Here is an 18,254-nt window from a genome sequence, read left to right as displayed (position 1 = left end):
CTCAACACCAGCAGAGTCTGAGATGAGAGAAGCCGTGGCCTTGGAAGCTGTATTGGTGAGAGTAAATCGTATCACACAAACAGGATCACACAGACAAATGCGTGTCATGTCTGTCACTCTTTCACACAAGAACGCGCTCCCACATGTACGCATCTGCGCACATGCAAAGATAGCTCAACCGCAAACGGCCAACACCGCAGTCAACACGTCCTCCTTCTCTCTCCGATACATATACAGAGAAAGCTTGCGAGGATGTTTTGTTAATCTTTCTTGTGGAGGGTTTGTCAGTATTTTTGTCTCCTGTATTCTGCCTGTATGCAGCTGGCCTGGGTGTTTGAAGGAGACACAACAATCCGAGAGTCCTACCGCCACCCATGAATACCAAGCAAGCGGCAACTTCTGCGTGCTTATCAAGATTGTTTCAGCACTCTTCTCTGGTATTGTTAATCAGAGTTGACCTTGCATGAGCACAAAGGGACCTCGTTTTACACAACTTGTGCAGGATAGCGAGTATAATCATTGCAATAAATTTGCATCTACAAAAGGTGGCAAATTAGCTGGCACATTTGTTCTCAAAATGAGTATCCATCTCATCAGCTTCTCCCAGATGACCTTCCCGAGGTGTTGGGATAAAACAAGGTCGATTTTTATTTTGGCTTTGTTTGTTGTGCATTGTATTAAGAGGTGCTGTCGAATGTGTGGCTAATGCTCCTAACCAGCTCAGTCTTATCTATGGCTGTTTTCTGCCTCTGCTGTGGGTTACGACAGCTAACCAACAATACTTCAGAGACAGAGGTTATCTCAATGCCAAAGAACCAGACATTAAGCCAGAAAGGTGCTTCTGTCAGGAAATTATTTCTTGTGAACACCCCATTATATACAGAGCATTAGACATTTAAATCATTTCCCCACTTTTTTTAGTTGCCGTTTCAGCCATTTATATGCCAATTAATGTCCCCTTTTTGTCTTAATCTTGCTTTGCATCAGCAAGTTCCCTTCCACATCTCTTTCCTGCCATCTCACATTGATCATTTTACCATTCTGCTAATGTTTGTCTGTTAATGTTCCTTGCTGACACATGAGAAATGATAAAATTATCCCTAAACAATAAATCATGTTCATTGATGTCTCACCCCATCTGACCCAAAAGGACTATTCTCACATGGCAAGGAGCACTGAAGCTCAGTCTCTTCTAATTTGACAAAGAGAAAAGCCATCCGGTGAACACTGCAAAGCAGACTGAATACTACTTAATGAAATTCTGCTAAGAGATATTCTGACATTCTTTCATCATGTGGCAGGAATACTTGTCAGTAAAGGGCTTCCTGACAAACTGCTGACCTTTGCAATAACATCCTTCTCATCAGCTTGGCAGAATTTTCTCTATGGATTGCGTTACAGAGCTGCTGAGAGACTGACCGTGATTCTAGAAACACAAAATGGCAGACGTCAGTAAATTTAAAGCACAGACACATGCTCTGGCTGACCTTGGTGATCCCCTGGAGAAAGGCCTCCTTGGCCAACTTGGCAGGGCCATCCACAGACTTGCCGTCATCATCTGGCCCCCAGCTGGCACTGTAGATGTGAATGTGCTGAGGATTAAGACTGAGAGATTGGGCCTCCACCACGTCTGTCACTTCCCCATCCAACATACGCACGCCTGTGGGGTGCACACAAACACACAAAACACATGGATCAGACTGACAAACATTAAAAAAAAACTGCTTTTTTCTACCATTGCTACCATTGAAACCAATTGCCAACGATGCTGAGGCCCCTGATTTATACAGACTAGAGTTTTGTAATGTCCTTTTGTCTACATCTCTGCTATATCCTGAATTAGTCTTGCTGCTAATATCAGAGGACTTAATCTATGGTTTCCTTCAGGTCTATAATAAAATCCTACTAATTTTTTGATTTAGGTGGCAATGGCAGTTTGGCAGGTAGTTACCACTGAGTTAGTTGGCTTTGTGCTGCTCTGTAGTGATGTTTTGGGAGAGTGCTTCATATCTCCTCCCTGGGAGTCTTAGTCTCAATGCAAGGTTGGGTGAGTCTTTCTAGTTTGAACCGAAATCCTGCTGATGGGAATCCCATCAGTCGACCGACCTGAATGCTTTGCTCCTTTCTAACCCACTATCCGTTTATCTGCATTATTGCTTTGGGTGTTTGAGATTGCCTGTTGTGCACCTGTGCTCTCTCTCTCATTCCTTCTTTTCCAGGACTACAGCTTGTACAGTTGGGGGCAGTGAGGCATTGTGTGGGATTACGCTTCTGTCTGCGCTTCATCTTCTGTTCCCATTGACCCTGGCCTCTCAGGAGACCCTTATCTGCCTTTTGTTCATGGCTGCTTCTTCTTCCACATGTGACAGCTCCGGCTATACTTCATTCTCACTCGCTCTGTGTGAGTGATGTGTCTAAGTCTGTCTGCTGTGTATAGAAGAGCTCTATTCTTTTCCCAGGGCTTTGCAGCATTAGCTGAGTGATGCTGCATTTGGACGGTGCTGCTCTGTGGGGACATTTGGGGAGGATGCTTCACACGCTCCTGCATGTAGTGCTGTCCCAGCTTGCATTTTCTGTTTTTCTGTTGTTTTATTATCACTAATCATAACAATTAAGTGTTTCTAAATCTTTTACTGCATTGTCTACTTTGCCACATCCCACAGCAGCAACTGTTGCATGCCAATCCATCCTGGAAGTGTGATCCCTCCTCCGGTGCTCTTCGCTCTTCCTGAAGTTTCTCCCATTTTTTCCCCCTCAAAAGGTGTTTTTCTGTGGAGTATTTTCTTATCCAAATTAAGGGTGCGAGGATAGAGGGTGTTGTCCATTGCCCTTTACTGTATCTATCTTCTTCTTCTTTTTTTTTGACCCCCCCCCTTTTTCTCCCCAATTTTACTTTGGCCAACTACCCGACTCGTCCGAGCCGTCCCGGTCGCTGCTCCACCCCCTCTGCCGATCCAGGGAGGGCTGCAGACTACCACATGCCTCCTCCGATACATGTGGAGTCGTCAACCGCTTCTTTTCACCTGACAGTGAGGAGTTTCGCCAGGGGGACGTAGCGCGTGGGAGGATCACGCTATTTCCTCCAGTTCCCTCTCCCCCCGAACAGGCGCCCTGACTGACCAGAGGAGGTGCTAGTGCAGCGACCAGGACACATACCCACATCCGCCTTCCCACCCGCAGACACGGCCAATTGTGTCTGTAGGGGCGCCTGACCAAGCCGGAGGTAACACAGGGGTTCGAACCAGTGATCCCCATGTCGGTAGGCAATGGAATAGACCGCCACACCACCTGGACGTCTGTAGCTATCTTTTTATCATTGTGTGAATGTAAAGCCTCCTGAGACTGTAACCGTGATTTAGGACTACACAAAGACACTTGACTCAATTTGACTATAGCAGGGGAGACAGAAGGAGTTGTGGAGAAAGACAGCAGTGACACAATGACAAGTGAGCGTGTGAATTCGAAAACCGGATGGGAGGAGTGATGCTGAGACTTAACAAAAACATAAAAAGGATAGAAATGGATATGCCAAGTAGAGAAAGCTTGTCATAGAAAAGACAAGGAGACAGAAACAAAGACAGAAATCATTTGGACCACAAATTGTCCCTTCACCTACTATCCACCCCCAGACGAAACAACAGAATGATAGAAGGAAAAAAACTGAATACAATTTTAGTGAGAAAATACAGTTTTAGTAAACAAGATAAACGAAAACACAGCTGGCCATTAAACCATGGAAAGTTGTTGCCTGGCCTCATCAGCCACACAAACGGACACATTACCAAACTTATCTGAAAGACTGCAGGAATGAGAGAGGGGAAGGCGGAGTAGGGTAGGTCAACCTTGCTGCAGATGAGCCTAGAGTTTACAGGACTGTTTGCAGAGTGGTGTGTCCACAGTGTAGCGCTAAATGTCACCCGTCATCATACCTGAACACAGGCTCTGAAGTGCACTGCCTCCAATCAGCCCTCTGAACATTAATGGTGGCAGAGAGGCGTGAAATGAGCCACCCTCAAATAAGGCCCATTACTGTTAGGGGACCCCCGGACCTCAGCGGCATCACTGTGACTGACGACACCAACATTAAGGTGTCAATAATCCATTCTAGACATCCTGCATGGCCCCAAGTGTATTAACACACACCAGCAGGAGTAGAGTCAAGGTTGTAATTATTTTGATGGGAAGTGGAGTCAGCGAAACGAGAGTCTGACTTCAACTTATCTGGACTACAGGCACTCAGTAAGGCACAATGTTTATTTAATGAGCTTTATGCACAGGCTTTACTGCAGTTGTAATGATGATCACCGTCATAACAATTCTTATCAACTTCCTACAACTTGGCAACCTTGCAATAAAAACAAAAAAAAACAAAAACAAAAAACGTTGTGCTAATATCCTCTTTGGCTAAGTCAGAGGAAGCAGGTGGGAGTGTGCCCACAGGCTGGAGTGGAGAAGCGGGTAGAGCGAGGTACTTGGGGAGTAAACACCGAAGGAGCCACGGAGGGTCAATTATACTGGTGAAACACTAATCACTGCTCAGTAAGGATATAGCAATTAGCCAAGGAGGAAAACACAATCCTCCCCTGCGCTGCCCCACAGAGACACAGGCATGCATAAATGCAACGATGTGCGACAAGTTTTGCACACACACTCGTGTTTTTTTGTTTTTTTTTTTTTTGGGAGTGGGGGGTGCAAAGCACAGCTGTTTATAAACAATCCGGTGACCTCACGGCATAAACACATTTCACAGAGGAATAATGTATGAGGCGAGCAGGGCCAATGTGCTGCAGGTTTGAGAGATGAAAGGTAATGAAGACAAAGTGAGCGAGATATGACTAACATCTGTAGATGGGACTGCTAGGGGCTCCACCGAGTCTTGTTGGCTGCCGTCATGTCAGTGAAAGATTGTTTAGTATTTTGAAGCTATTCTCCATGGAGGGCAGACTTAATCAAGAAGCATGATAAAAAAAAACAAAGATGGAATCTATGATCACAGATGCATCTAATTAAGCTTCTTTGATGCGTTTTCTTAAAGGAAATTCAACTTATGCTGTCGTCTAAATCACAGATGTATCAAGGTGGTCTGTTGAGATTTCCCCCTTACTTTAGCTTGCAGTCCGCTCAATAAGTCAAGTGATATGGTGGAGGGATGACTTTTTAATCCTGTCATTTCCCATTTGGTCTGTTGACATTTTCTGTGTTTAGTTCAAAGTATTTTTTTTTCTTTCGATTTGTGTCCCATCACCTAATAAACATTCATTCAGATTCAATCAACTCCCCCGTGGGGCGCATATTGCCCCAAATATGCAATGTAGTTAGGGGACCAGATGCCTATTAGGGATGGCAATTGAATGTAGGCAGGCGAACACTCTGTCATCATTTACACACTTAAAGGCCTTTATAGTAGGCCTGCTGTCAGCATATGATTGTTTCTCAACTCTAAACAAAGAAATTTTCTGTTGTGTCATTTTCTGCTCCCAACTGGCTGCTCATCTGATATAAGTTTACTGTATAAGCGCCGTATGATTGTTACAAAACTACACATCACAGCATTTTTACTTTTCCTTTGGCATTTGTGTAGTTATGGGATGTTCTTTACACAATACTCACTGTTCACTTGATTTGGGGGGTGGAGTGGTGGTTAACTACATAGGACAGAGCAACAGTACCACACCGACTGGATGAAATATTTGGGATGCCTTTCTGAGAGCAACATACAAAGTCAAATTCTGTGTATCTGTACATACTTCAAGAATGAAAACTGCCTTAATAAGGCACCGCATCCCCCTTTGCCCTCAGAAAGCCTCAAATATTGGAGCACTGACAAATAAGATGTTGAAAATATTCCACGGGGAAGCTGGCCCATGCACACTCCAATGCTTCCTGCTTCCCTCTGTTGAATTGGTTAGTAGTTGGAATAGCTTGCTCCATCCTATCTCAAAGATGTTTGGCTGAACTGAGAACTAGAAACTAGGCAGGGCTCTGTATTAAGATAAATTCATTATCATATTCATTGAACCATTTCTGGAAAATCTTTCACAAAACTACAAATTGCTGCCATGACAGAATAAAAATGCAATCATGTTCAAATATCCTCCAAATGTTAGCATAATGCTCTACTATTATGAAGGGGCCCCATGATGTGGGCCAAAAAACACACTCCACACCATGAAGACACTGACGCCAGCTTGCAATGCTGATATATAGATTTGGTACATGGACTTGTGATTTTATTCATATCTTAATTCTATAATCAGTTTGATATGCAGGATCCAAGAATCTTTAGAAAAGGCAATGTTTTTTCAGTCCTCCACTGTTCAATGTTTTACTCCACAGCCTAATTCAACTACATCGTCTATTCATTTTTTTCACTGAGAGAAGGATTTTGGCTTCCATACCACTCTGTGTCAAAGTGTAAAGAGCTGTGGATTGTTTTATAGGTCTTTCGGTACCAGTGTTGAAATAGACAGTCCGTTGACTTACTATAGATCTTCTATTGCTCCATAGATCTTCTATTTTAGTCCGGCTTCCAAGAACCCCCCCCCCCCCAAAAAAAGAAAAAAGAAAAACAAGTAATTTGATTTCAAGGTCATGGACCCACCCAGATACATATGACTTGCTGCAAAGTGTGAAAAACTGCATTTCTTTCTCAAACCAGTGCAACCGATACTTTCTAAAGGCTCTCAAATCTTCTTTTTTGTTTTAAGTATCTATTATTTTAAAATCCTTTTTCCCACTGACACTGAGTGATGTAGACAATAGGTGAAATCAACTTGGGATGATAGCCTTAACCCAGTTTCACCCGTCATACTACTGCAGTGATACAGCAGGCAGATATATGTTTTGCACACTGAGTGGGTCTGAATTGCATCTTAACAGAAGATTCTTACTTTTTTTGACCAGTTTATCAATATTGTTGATTTACAGCATGGTTAATAGACCGCTTGCAGTAGATTTGAGTGACTATGCATATGTGAAGCAAGTAAAAACCTTCTTTTGGGGGGGGGGGCATTAGCATCAGGGTCAGTCTTTGTTGCTGTAGCCAAAGGATAAAGGAGAACCACGTAATAAAACCAGTGTCGACTAATATCATGTTGACTAGTATTGCTTATATTTAAGGGAGATGTCATTAAGTATCTAGCTGCATTTCCACGACCTAAAAGGCTTTTGCAATAAAAGAGCCAGACTGACAAAATTTACATGGGGACAATGTTAAGGTTTAGATTCTATAACAGGACTCTTGCTAGTGAGCCCTTGAAAAATCACATTAAAAGACTAAGTTCTGCATGTTGATCGTTTAAAATGCCTTTCATTTGATTCCCCCGTTTGCATCCTAGTGGCATGCCTCCCTCACCTCCAATTTTAGCATTGTATGCCACGCCTACACCGCACACACCATTGTTGGCTGCAGCTGCAACCTCTCCTGCACAGCGCGTTCCGTGCCTAGGGAGGGAGGGAGGGCGAGAGAGAGAGAGAGAGTGAGAGAGAGAGAGAGAGCAGGGGGAGAAATAATGAAAAGGGTGTGATATGAGAGGAGCAAGGAAAGGCAAGGCAAGTTTATTTGTACAGCATATTTTATACACAGGCAATTCAATGTGATTCACATAGGTCATAAAAGACATATTAAATAAGAGATACCGGATAAGATAAAAAGACATCTAAAACAAAATTAAAAGATAAAAACAGAAGAATAAAATTGCCAGAACTGGTTAAATAAGAAATGGCTAATCGAATGGAAGCAGAACCTCCCAATAAATGCACTGACATTCAGTACACAAGTGCAAGTATCTTAACCAGGAAAAAAAAAAGAAAAAATTCATCTGAACAGCCCTTATAGAATAAAATCAAGTGTGCCTTGAAAATAGAAAAAAGAGAAAAAACTTGTGCAAGCATCTCAATCCCATTACAGTATTATCAGAGGAAAAAAAAATCCCATTATTCCATGCGGTAATCACCTTCAACCTTGCGAAGACTCTTGCATAATTGCTTCCCTAAAAAAATAAATTTTTAGTGCAAATATAGTGCTAAAAATACAAAACCTTCACAGAAGAAACAGCCACTACAGCACCGTGGGCAACCAGGGGAATTGTGCTGCAGACACTTGGGTGTTAGAGGATTAACAACAGGTGCCTGATAGCTTGATATGTATTTGTGGTGAGTATTTGTATTTTTGGGACTATCCTTTTGAAAAGCTTTTGAATTCAAAGCTGTTTTCAAAAAAAAAAAAAGAAAAAAAACCCCACAGAGGGACAACCTGTGGCGAATATGACAAGTGACTAGAAGCACGGAGAATAGTGGAAATAATATTCTCGTTTCTCCACTGGAGCCTGGGTATTGACAGACCACCTGAGGCCAGTCAGTCAGAGTAAAAAAAAACAAAAAACAAAAAAAACTCCCACATCTACAGCTGTGCTCCATCAAATTTCAACAGAATTTACAAAAATGAGAGGAATCATTTTCTATAAATCAAGCATGTAATTTATCAAGATTTATTTGCTATAGCTCCTTATGATTTTTGTTTTTGTTTACTGACACCTTTAGCAACACGTGATAATCGCTGTGGTTTAATGGCCTCCAAATCCAATAGAGGTTTTTGAAATTAAACAGATACCAGTGCTGTTGTGTCAATTTTAGCTATTAGATGCTGTTGACTCTGTTAATAATGGTATTCTATGGACTTGGTCTGATTCCCATATATACCACAACAACATTGTGTCTTCGAAATTGCTTCTACTTGCCTTATTCTTATGCTACATTGAAGACAAAAAACACTGTGCACCATTAACACACACACACACACACACACACACACACACACACACACACACACACACACACACATATATATATATATATATATATATATATATATATATATATGTACATTTCCCCCCCCCCCCCAGGGAAGTCCTACCTGACAGAAACGATTAAGATGAGCAAGTCCAAACTGGTCAACATTTGTGGATTAACTATAGTTTTAAATATGGCAGTGATATAAAGTATAAAAGGGGGCATTTGTTTGTATGTACATTTTCAGGATTCAAGCTTTAAATGTGGTAATGTGTCAACATATATAGTGTGTGTAAAAATTAAACGTAAATTTTGTGTCTTCATGTCCCAGCTGCAAATTTTCACAAAATTCCCATGCTCCTTGTATAGTCAGAATAGAACTATTCAATCTGATCTATTTTTGAGTACTTGTCATTTAAAGAGTAACTCCAAACTTAGTTTTTACAAGTTAAAAAGAATAGAACAGAATAGTCTTTACTAGTGATTTTGTACATACACACAAATGAAAATTACTCTGCATTTAACCCATCCTAGCTGTATAGCTAGAAAGAAGCAGTGGGCAGCCGCTGTGTAGCGCCTGGGGACCAACTCCAGTTCGTCTTTCCATGTTTCGATCAGGGGCACAGACAGGAGTATTAACCCTAACATGCAGGTCTTTTTTGATGGTGGGAGGAAACCGGAGCACCCGGAGAAAACCCATGCAAACACAGGGAGAACATGCAAACTCCACACAGAAAGGAGCTGGGACAGCCTGGGGTTCAAACCCAGGACTTTCTTGCTGTGAGATAACAGTGCTAACCACTGGGCCACTGTGCTGCCCTAAAAAACTGAAAGAGATGTCTTAATTTCACTGAAAGCCATCAGACTTGGATGAAGTCTCAATATGTCTGTGCAAATAAGATGATACCTGCATATCCTGAAACGTTTTGCCAACATGTGCCCCTGCTAGTGGAATTCTACCATGGGTGTGCTGTCTTGAATCTAAAGTGTGTAAGTGCTTTTGTCCAGACATGTTACATATATAAAGTGGTACATGTTGCTGCCCCCACCGATCAGAGATAAACCCTGATCCTCTTTGAGGGAGAACATTTCCTTGGCTTTTCTAAGAAGCATACTGTCAGAAACATCTCATCTAGTCAAGTCAATTTTATTTGTATAGCCCATTATCATAAATTACAAATTTGCCTCAGTGGGCTTTACAGCAATACAACAAGCTATCCTTAGACCCTTACATCTGATAAGGAACAATTCCCTAAAAAAAACAAAACCCTTTAACAGGGAGAAAAAAAAAGAAAAAAAAAGGACGAAACCTCAGGGAGAGCAACAAAGGACGGCTCTCTCTCCCAAGACAGACAGATGTGCCATGGATGTTCAGGATCTACAGAATGGCAAGACATTTAAGGTCATTACTTACAATAATGGCTGATAATTGCACTTTCACATGATATGTGACATTGTTTTAAAGTAGCGTGTGAGCCGCAGCTGGCAATACCACAATTGCATTGTGGGGCAGTACAAAATCCACTCTTGTTTAATATGAGGCGATTTTACTTTCAACACAGCAGCTTGCCCAGTTCTTTTATGTGTGAGGAAGTGCACAAGGCCAGTATTTCCTATATATTGTAATTTGAAAGCAACAACCAAGAGCAGACCTGGACCTACATATTGCAAAAGCCTTTCTTTGCAGTTCAATGCAATATTCTCACAAAGGCCTCAAGTCAAAGCCAGTCTCTGAGCAAAAACATAATTAACTTTAATAATATTTATCTAATATTGATAAAGCAAGGTGGAAAAGATTTTTGAAACAGAGTTTGAGGTGGAACCTGGTGACAAAGACCTGTTTCATAATCCATCTAAATTAAATATTTTATTGATATCTGTGAAATATTAATGGTCACTACTTATGAACAGTATTGCGTTTTAGAGCACAGAAATATAAATACATGTTTTATTAACCACAAAACTGACTCCATACAATATTCAAAAACAAAACCTTAAAAGGTTTTAGGCACAAAAAAGGGTATTAATGAAATGTCTTCAATCTGTTCTATTGCTTTTAGGTGTTGGCCCTTTGGAGTAATGTCATCATAATGTTTCAGAAAATAAGGTTTGGATTTTACCATAGGTCTGGGGTTCCGAAACTGTTTTTAGCCATGACCCACCCGTGGAGATGCCTTTTGGCTTGGAACCTACATAATATTGTGTGCCGTAAAATAAGTAATAAATTGTCATTGTCAAAATGTGACAGAATTAACAATCCTCTTGACAAGGCATTCCAACATTAAACATTATTTTAGTGTATTTTGGAATACAATGAAATCATCGCATTGGTGTATTGACTCAAAAATTATAAAAATGTTTAGATTTCTTCATGTTTTACTTAAATCCTATACTATATATATATTTACGTCCACAATAAACCTTTTGTTTATTGTGCACATCCCATGACCCACCTCGCCCCCTGCTGCTACCCATAGTTTGAAAAACCACTGCCAGGTCTTTACAGGTTTTTACATTATAGGTCTTTACAGGTCTTTACATTATACTAATATATAATATAACTTCCCATGGGTGGGGTCCAAGTAATTGGCACAATGTAAGCTTAGTGAAAACTCCTGAACATGTGTCTCAAATTCCACTCTGATATCTCAGTGCGTTCGTGAGTTATTGCAAATTTTGGAAAATTAGCTATCGTGATGAAAATTGATTGGTTTGTATAATTGAATACATATGAAATATAAAAAATCTGAAACTGTACCATTTCTGGCTTGGTCCAGAGACACTCTGTACCAAATTTGGTGACAATTACTCAAAATTTGTAGGAGGAGTAGGGATAAAACAAATTTGGATAAAATTCAAAATGGCGAAAAATCTAAAATCTATCAAAAGGCAGTTTTTGATTTAATATGACCTTCAGAATAATTTGAAAACATGCCACATGCATAAGTTGCCACAAGGTTGGCAAGCTTGAATTGGATGCCCTGGAACTCGAACAAGTGGTTTTTGTATGCCCAGAGAGAGTGACTTACTGACTGCACGACTGGAGAGAGATGGTATTCCACACATCATCTTACAAGTTGAGGCAACGACATCACAGTTGCCAGACTGAAATATTTTTGTCTGCTTAAGCTTAAAAAATTCACAACAATTAAAGTGTTAGTGATAAAATCCTGTAAAAAAAATATCACACACCATTCTGCTGGTTATGGGTGCATTGTGAAATACTTTGGTGAAGTTCGATCAAACATTTGGCTAAATATTAAGTGTTTTGCATATAGTACTACTACAGTAAAACACTGAATGTCACCGCAGACTCGTCGTTACGGCATCTGCACAATCTCTGCATCAATTTGGTAGTATTTGAATGAAGACCTGTGGAGATATAGATGCTAACTGTTTTTAAATATTTTGGAAAATATAGTGATGGACTTCTGAATTGACCATATGACGTGCTGAAAAATTTTCAGCTCTGTAGGATGTACAGCATTTTTTGTTTGAAGTTTTGAATGTGAAATGTCTAGATTTGCTGTAATAAGCCACACCCACTCTAATCAATCACTACCAAATTTTATGCATTGACTGAGTCATGACCCAAGATCATGCAAACCGAATTTTGTATGAATCCATACAGTCGATTGAGATATAAACTTTTCGCATTTGTGGCACCCCGTAGAGGTTAAGTGCAATGCCCTTTAATATGTAAGCTCAGTGAAAACTCTCAAACATGTGGCTCAAATTTCAGGTTGATATCTCAACGTGTTATTGCAAGTTTTTTAAAACGAGCTATTTTGATAAAATGGGATTGGCTTTTATAATAAAACTGTATGGAACATCAAAAATCAGAAAAATCAACTTTCCCCGGCTTGGTTGAGAGAGGCTCTGTTGCTCAAAATTTGTAGGAGGAATAGTGAAAAACAGATTTGGACAAAATTCAAAATGCTGGAAAACCTTTCTAGGCTCAAATGGGTGTGGCTTCTATCTTAAGATTCGTCTGGACCCACAGAATCCAGGGAATTTTTTTTTTAATTCTGAGATTTATGGGCCAAAACATAACGTTTCTGTTCATACTGCCACCATCGGGCTAATCAATCTATCTATCTATCTATCTATCTATCTATCTATCTATCTATCTATCTATCTATCTATCTATCTATCTATCTATCTATCTATCTATCTATCTATACATATATATGTTTTGGTTTTTTTTTTGTCTAAGTAGTAGGTGAGATTTCCAACCTATCTGCAAAGTTTGGGAACTGTAGATGTTACAGTTTCTGAGGCCCAGATACTTTTAGGGCAGCATAATAATAATCCTAACAGATACAATAGGGTTCCAACAGCTTTGCTGCTTGGACCCCTAATAATATATATTATGCACTGATGATCCAAAACATATGACCACTCACAGGTGAACCAAATAACATTGATATCTCCAAACAAGGGCATATGTCAAGGTCTGGGTAGATTAGATCGTAAGCAAACAATCAGTTCTCATAGTCAACGTGCTGGATGCAGGAGAAATGGGCAGGAGTAAAGACCTGAGCGACTTTGACAAGGACCAAATTATTATGGCCAGACGACTGGGTCAGAGCATCTCTGAAACAGCAAGACTTGTGGGCTGCTCCCAGTCAGTAGTGGTGAGTACCTGCCCACAGTTGTCCAAGGAGGGACAAACCAAAAACGGTCGACAGGGTGTTGGGCACCCAAGGCTCACTGATGTGCAAGGGCAATGAAGGCTATCCTGTCTGGTCCAAATCGACAGAAGGTCTACTGTGGCACAACAATAATTCTTGATCGCCATGCAGCTATTTGATTAGGAGGAACATGGTTTTAAACTATCTCTGGGACATGCTGTGTAAATGTAACCTGAACAACAGCTAATTATATTCAATTTTATTTGGTAACCGGTATTTACATACTTTCTTGTTTGATCTTCCAATCTCCTTGGTGATGAGGCAGAAGACAAATTCATTTCACAGGGTCAGAGTATAGCTTTGCCACCAGCTGGGATCTTAATTAGGCCTTAGGTGGTTCTGTAATACATCAATGGCCGGCTAATTTTCAAGGATGCTTTGTCTGAAACTGTGTCCTAACTGAATGCGATGCAAGTGAGCGCCCGCAGCAAAATCGGTTTGATCACTTTATTTTCTATTGGAATGTCTTAACTGGCCGCGAGCGATGCAGCGCTTGTTTTGAGCTGAACTTTTGTCGGACGACTTGTTTCCATTTATTTTCTGTCACTTGTGCTGAAAAGCGCTGTCATGTGGTCGAGGAACATCTCCAGTCTGATCTCAAGTGCACAGCTGATAAGTACATGGTTTGTTTACATGACAGTTTCAGTGTGAACAGATAGTGTCCGGTGCGACGAAATAGTCGAACACTCGCGTCCAGCTAGGACATGGTGTAACCAATCCTACCAAAGGAGATTACAGTTTTCTTCTTAACTGAAGGAAAATCTGCTCTTTTGATAAAAGTGATACAAGCCCGAGTTTCACTTTGCAAAGAAGCAGGAGACAAAGACGTACAGATTGTAAAATAAATAAATAAATAAATCAAACAAAACATGAAGCAATAAAATACAATGTTTTTGTATCGGTTACTTAACCTTGGCTGTGAACAAGATGAGCCATTTAGTCTCAAGTGATTTTTTAACAAGCAATGAACTGGCTTGACAAGGCTTATTTTTCCAATGACAGCTATGGCTTTTACTCAAGGATGCTGGCATAATTGATGGCAGGACGTAATACATCACAAAAGCAATTAAAATGTGATCAAATCAATCAAGAGGCCAAATTATATTTTTGCACTGCTAAAGTAGCTTGTATATTTCAGGATTAATAAAAAAAAACAAAAAAAAAAACAACAGCAGCCAATTGAAACAAAATACCAAGACATAAAAAACATGGCTGGTGAAAACAAAAATTCCACCATTTATGAGATCAGACCCACGTCTAAAGAAATAAAAGAAGCTTTAGAAGTGTTTGCTTCATACTTCAACATAGCAGGTTCAGATACATACCCAACTTGATACTTGTGGCTCTAAAATGGGTTATCCATTTTTTTCTTAAATAAGTACAACAGGGATAGGATCCCAGTTTTACTCTATGGATTTGTATCTTACATACTTGCTAGCAGTGCTGCTTATTTTCTTGTGATAATACATGAATGCTGTATGAACACAGAAGAAACATCCCACAGGATAACACATTCTATAATCATCACAACAGGGGGGCCAGAATGTCTGCTACACTCAAAGTCCACAATGGCCAAGAATCTCAGACACAGCACAGCACATGTGGCCTGGTCCACATTTCTACATGCTTGCATTCCTGGCAAGCAGCAGGCTCATTTCTCCATCCATAGCATCTTATAATGGACTTTGTGGCGTAGACTGGCAAATATCCTTGCACCAAAGAGCGGTGGCCACAGATGTGCTGCCAAATCGGGGCTCCAGCAGGGATGGGCAGAGAGTGAACATCGAGTCAGAGGCTTGGCAAGACATTTTCACATGATTAAATGTCTAATGCTAGAGGCTAGCCATTTACAGAGATGACCAAACCGACAGACCAACCAATAACTGTTTGATTGCACTGAATGTGTGTGTGTGTGTGTGGGGGGGGCAAGCGAGAGAGAGAGAGAGAGAGAGAGAGAGAGAGAGAGAGAGAGAGAGAGAGAGAGAGAGAGAGAGAGAGAGAGAGACTGAGTTATTGGTCAGGTTTGGTTACAGCTAGACAGCTTAATGTGTGCAGAGGGAACTAGACATGCCACAGCAGAAATAGGTGTACATTAGAAGGCGACCTTTCTATCTGTCAAATAACCATAAATTTAATATGATTTCTGTGCCACTTTATTGAACATCTCTGGAATAACGGTGGAAGGTAGACTGTACTAAAGAGACAAATTAATACAAGTTGTATTAATCTGGAAAAAAGGACAAAACCCTTTCAGAAACGTGTTAGACAGTAAAATGACAAACAATAAGGGCATGCAAGCTGGAGGACAGGAGCAGTAAATGGCTTAGTCCAAGACACCTCTGTGTGCTCCTGTGTTAAATATGTGATAAATCCAATTACAGGTTTGCTTAACACTAAATCTTGACCAAACTTTGTGTTAGACAAGGCTGTGGAGGAGAGCCCTGGCAGATTTAGATAAAAGGCCACTACACTAAGACTGTTTACACAGCCAGTGTGCCTCCTTATCACAGTGACAGAGTGGCTTATCACTTCTATCTCCATTTAAGGATCAGCAAAACATATTCAAAGCACAGCTCCCTTCACTATGCAAGAGAATGTACATGTACCATCTAATGTCACCCCCCCCCCTTTTCTCCCCAATTGAACCCAGCCAATTTCCCCACTCCTCTGACCCATCATGGTCGCTGCTCCACCCCCTCTGCTGATCCGGGGAGGGCTGCAGACTACCACATGCCTTCTCTGATACATATGGAGTTGCCAGCCGCTTCTTTTCACCTGACAGTGAGGAGTTTCGCCAGGGGGACGTAGCACGTGGGGGGATCACGCTATTCCCCCTTAGTTCCCCCCCCCAAACAGGCACCCCGGCCCACCAGAGAGGCAATAGTGCAGCAACTAGGACACGCACCCACACCCGGCTACCCACCTGCAGACATGGCCAATTGTGTCTTTAGGGATGCCCGACCAAGCCGGAGGTAACACGGGGATTCGAACTGGAGATCCCTGTGTTGGTAGGCAACAGAATAGACCGCTACGCTACTCGGATGCCCATCTAATGTCATTTCTATAAACATACATTCACATGCAGACACACTTCTGTTAGTACAGGAACCTAAATTGTAAAACAATTAAAATAAATGCATCATCAAATGCTTATTCCTACCCCAAACCCTGATCTGAACTTGCGCTCACATCTCCAAGATTGAATTGGATGCCAAATTTCCACTTTAGGAAAACACCATCTTTTAGAACTAGTTCACAAGCTGTTAATTCATCTTATTTACCCTGAAAGAAACTGGGAGGCTGCCGCTAGCTGTCAAGCCAATGTGAAAACATGACATATTAAAGCAAGTGCTTTGGTGGATTAAATATATGCTATAATGAATTGTGGAAAAGAAACGAAAAAAAAAAAGAAGAAAAAAAAAGCGGAAACTCTTTAAGCTATGAGGGTTAGCTGGGGAGCAAGGACATTTTGGCAGAGCATTTAACATGTCCTTTCCAATAGAAGAAAGTAAAACGGCCTATATTTGGCTTTAGGGAGTTCATGATCTCATATGGGTAGAGGAATGCTCATGCACACATGATCTGTGTGGGTTAGACATTAGTGTGACTGATATCCAACTCATGTTTAACTTGACTGTAGGATCTGACTCTTGGCATAGCTCTGCTGGTTGATGTCTTCCACTAGGGAGGTGAATGGGGCCAGATCCTTCGAGCTGCTAAAAGGATTAGGTTATTTTCCACTCAGCTTAGCTGTGGCCTGAGGCTGGCCTGTTCAAATGGTTACTCTGGATTTTGTGAAATCACAATCTCTCCACGGCACAGCCAACTGCAAAGCTGCTCTTGCCATCCTTAGTAGAAAATGGTAAGAGGATTTTTTCCTAGTTTTTAGAGCTCTGACTTTGAAAAAAAAGAGTACATTATGAATTGAACTTATTACTATTATTTTGGTACCACCATTGGTGAACAGCACTGCAGACACATCAAAGAAAACTCATTTATCAAATGACAGAATTAGGTTTTACAAATGAAGCCTCCTAAATGACTCAAGTCTCTGAAAGGTCATATGCAAAACACATGAGATGCACAATAACCTACTAGGGTTTAGGGGAACGTGTTGAGATAAAACTTGCCAGAGAGTAAAACAGGCCTTAGGGTTTTTAATCGGCTCAGACAAATCACAGCAACTTAATGCGAAAAAAAAATAGATTGCACACAAAGTCTCATTTAAACGTGGACTACCTCAATATACTGCCAACACTCCTGTTTAAACATCCTATTCATCAGCCACCGAATGGTGAAGCAAGCTAATATTGATGGACTGTAGGTGATCTGTAATGTCTGGTAGATCGGGGTTTGGCTCTGGACTGCCATCTTCAATCACCATGGCCTCAATAAGGACGAGGCCTAACACTAGGCCTTATTGAGTTGGCTGGAAAACAGCAGCCTTCAATCACATGGTCCCCTCACTGGGTATAAAGTGTATTAATGGCACAAACAAAGATAGGGAGCAAGAGGAATCAGAGTGTGGAGGCCCTGCCAACATCACCTCCCAGCCATCTGGGAAATAAACAGAAGGTTCCTGGCAGAATAAACAAGATCAGAAGAAGCAGACTGACGTTAGTGGGCTAGATTGAGGGCGGCAGCTTTGTAAACTTTAAATGCTAAAGTTCGAGGTAAACGGTAGAGGGTGGACATATGTTTGGAGAATATGTTGGCCAGAAAACTAGGAATTCTTTTGAGTGCAGTTTTACTCCCTTTCCCCTGCTTTCT

General features: G+C 41.1%; 1 protein-coding gene across 1 annotated transcript in view; it reads right to left on the bottom strand.

The window, feature by feature from the left end:
• Window positions 1-18,254, bottom strand: part of furinb (furin (paired basic amino acid cleaving enzyme) b) — a 153,582-nt gene that overhangs the window by 18,101 nt on the left and 117,227 nt on the right. The window contains exons 7-8 of the mRNA XM_056281614.1: window positions 7,355-7,443; window positions 1,488-1,660 (exon numbers count right to left, since the gene is read on the bottom strand). Coding sequence (XP_056137589.1) covers window positions 1,488-1,660; window positions 7,355-7,443 — 262 coding nt within the window. The remainder of the gene's footprint in view (window positions 1-1,487; window positions 1,661-7,354; window positions 7,444-18,254) is intronic.

This window comes from Lampris incognitus, chromosome 6 (genome assembly GCF_029633865.1).
Source record: "Lampris incognitus isolate fLamInc1 chromosome 6, fLamInc1.hap2, whole genome shotgun sequence".
Taxonomy (NCBI): Eukaryota; Metazoa; Chordata; class Actinopteri; order Lampriformes; family Lampridae; genus Lampris; species Lampris incognitus.
The sequence above is the reverse complement of the archived record's forward strand: the minus strand, read 5'-3'. Positions and strand labels throughout refer to the sequence as shown.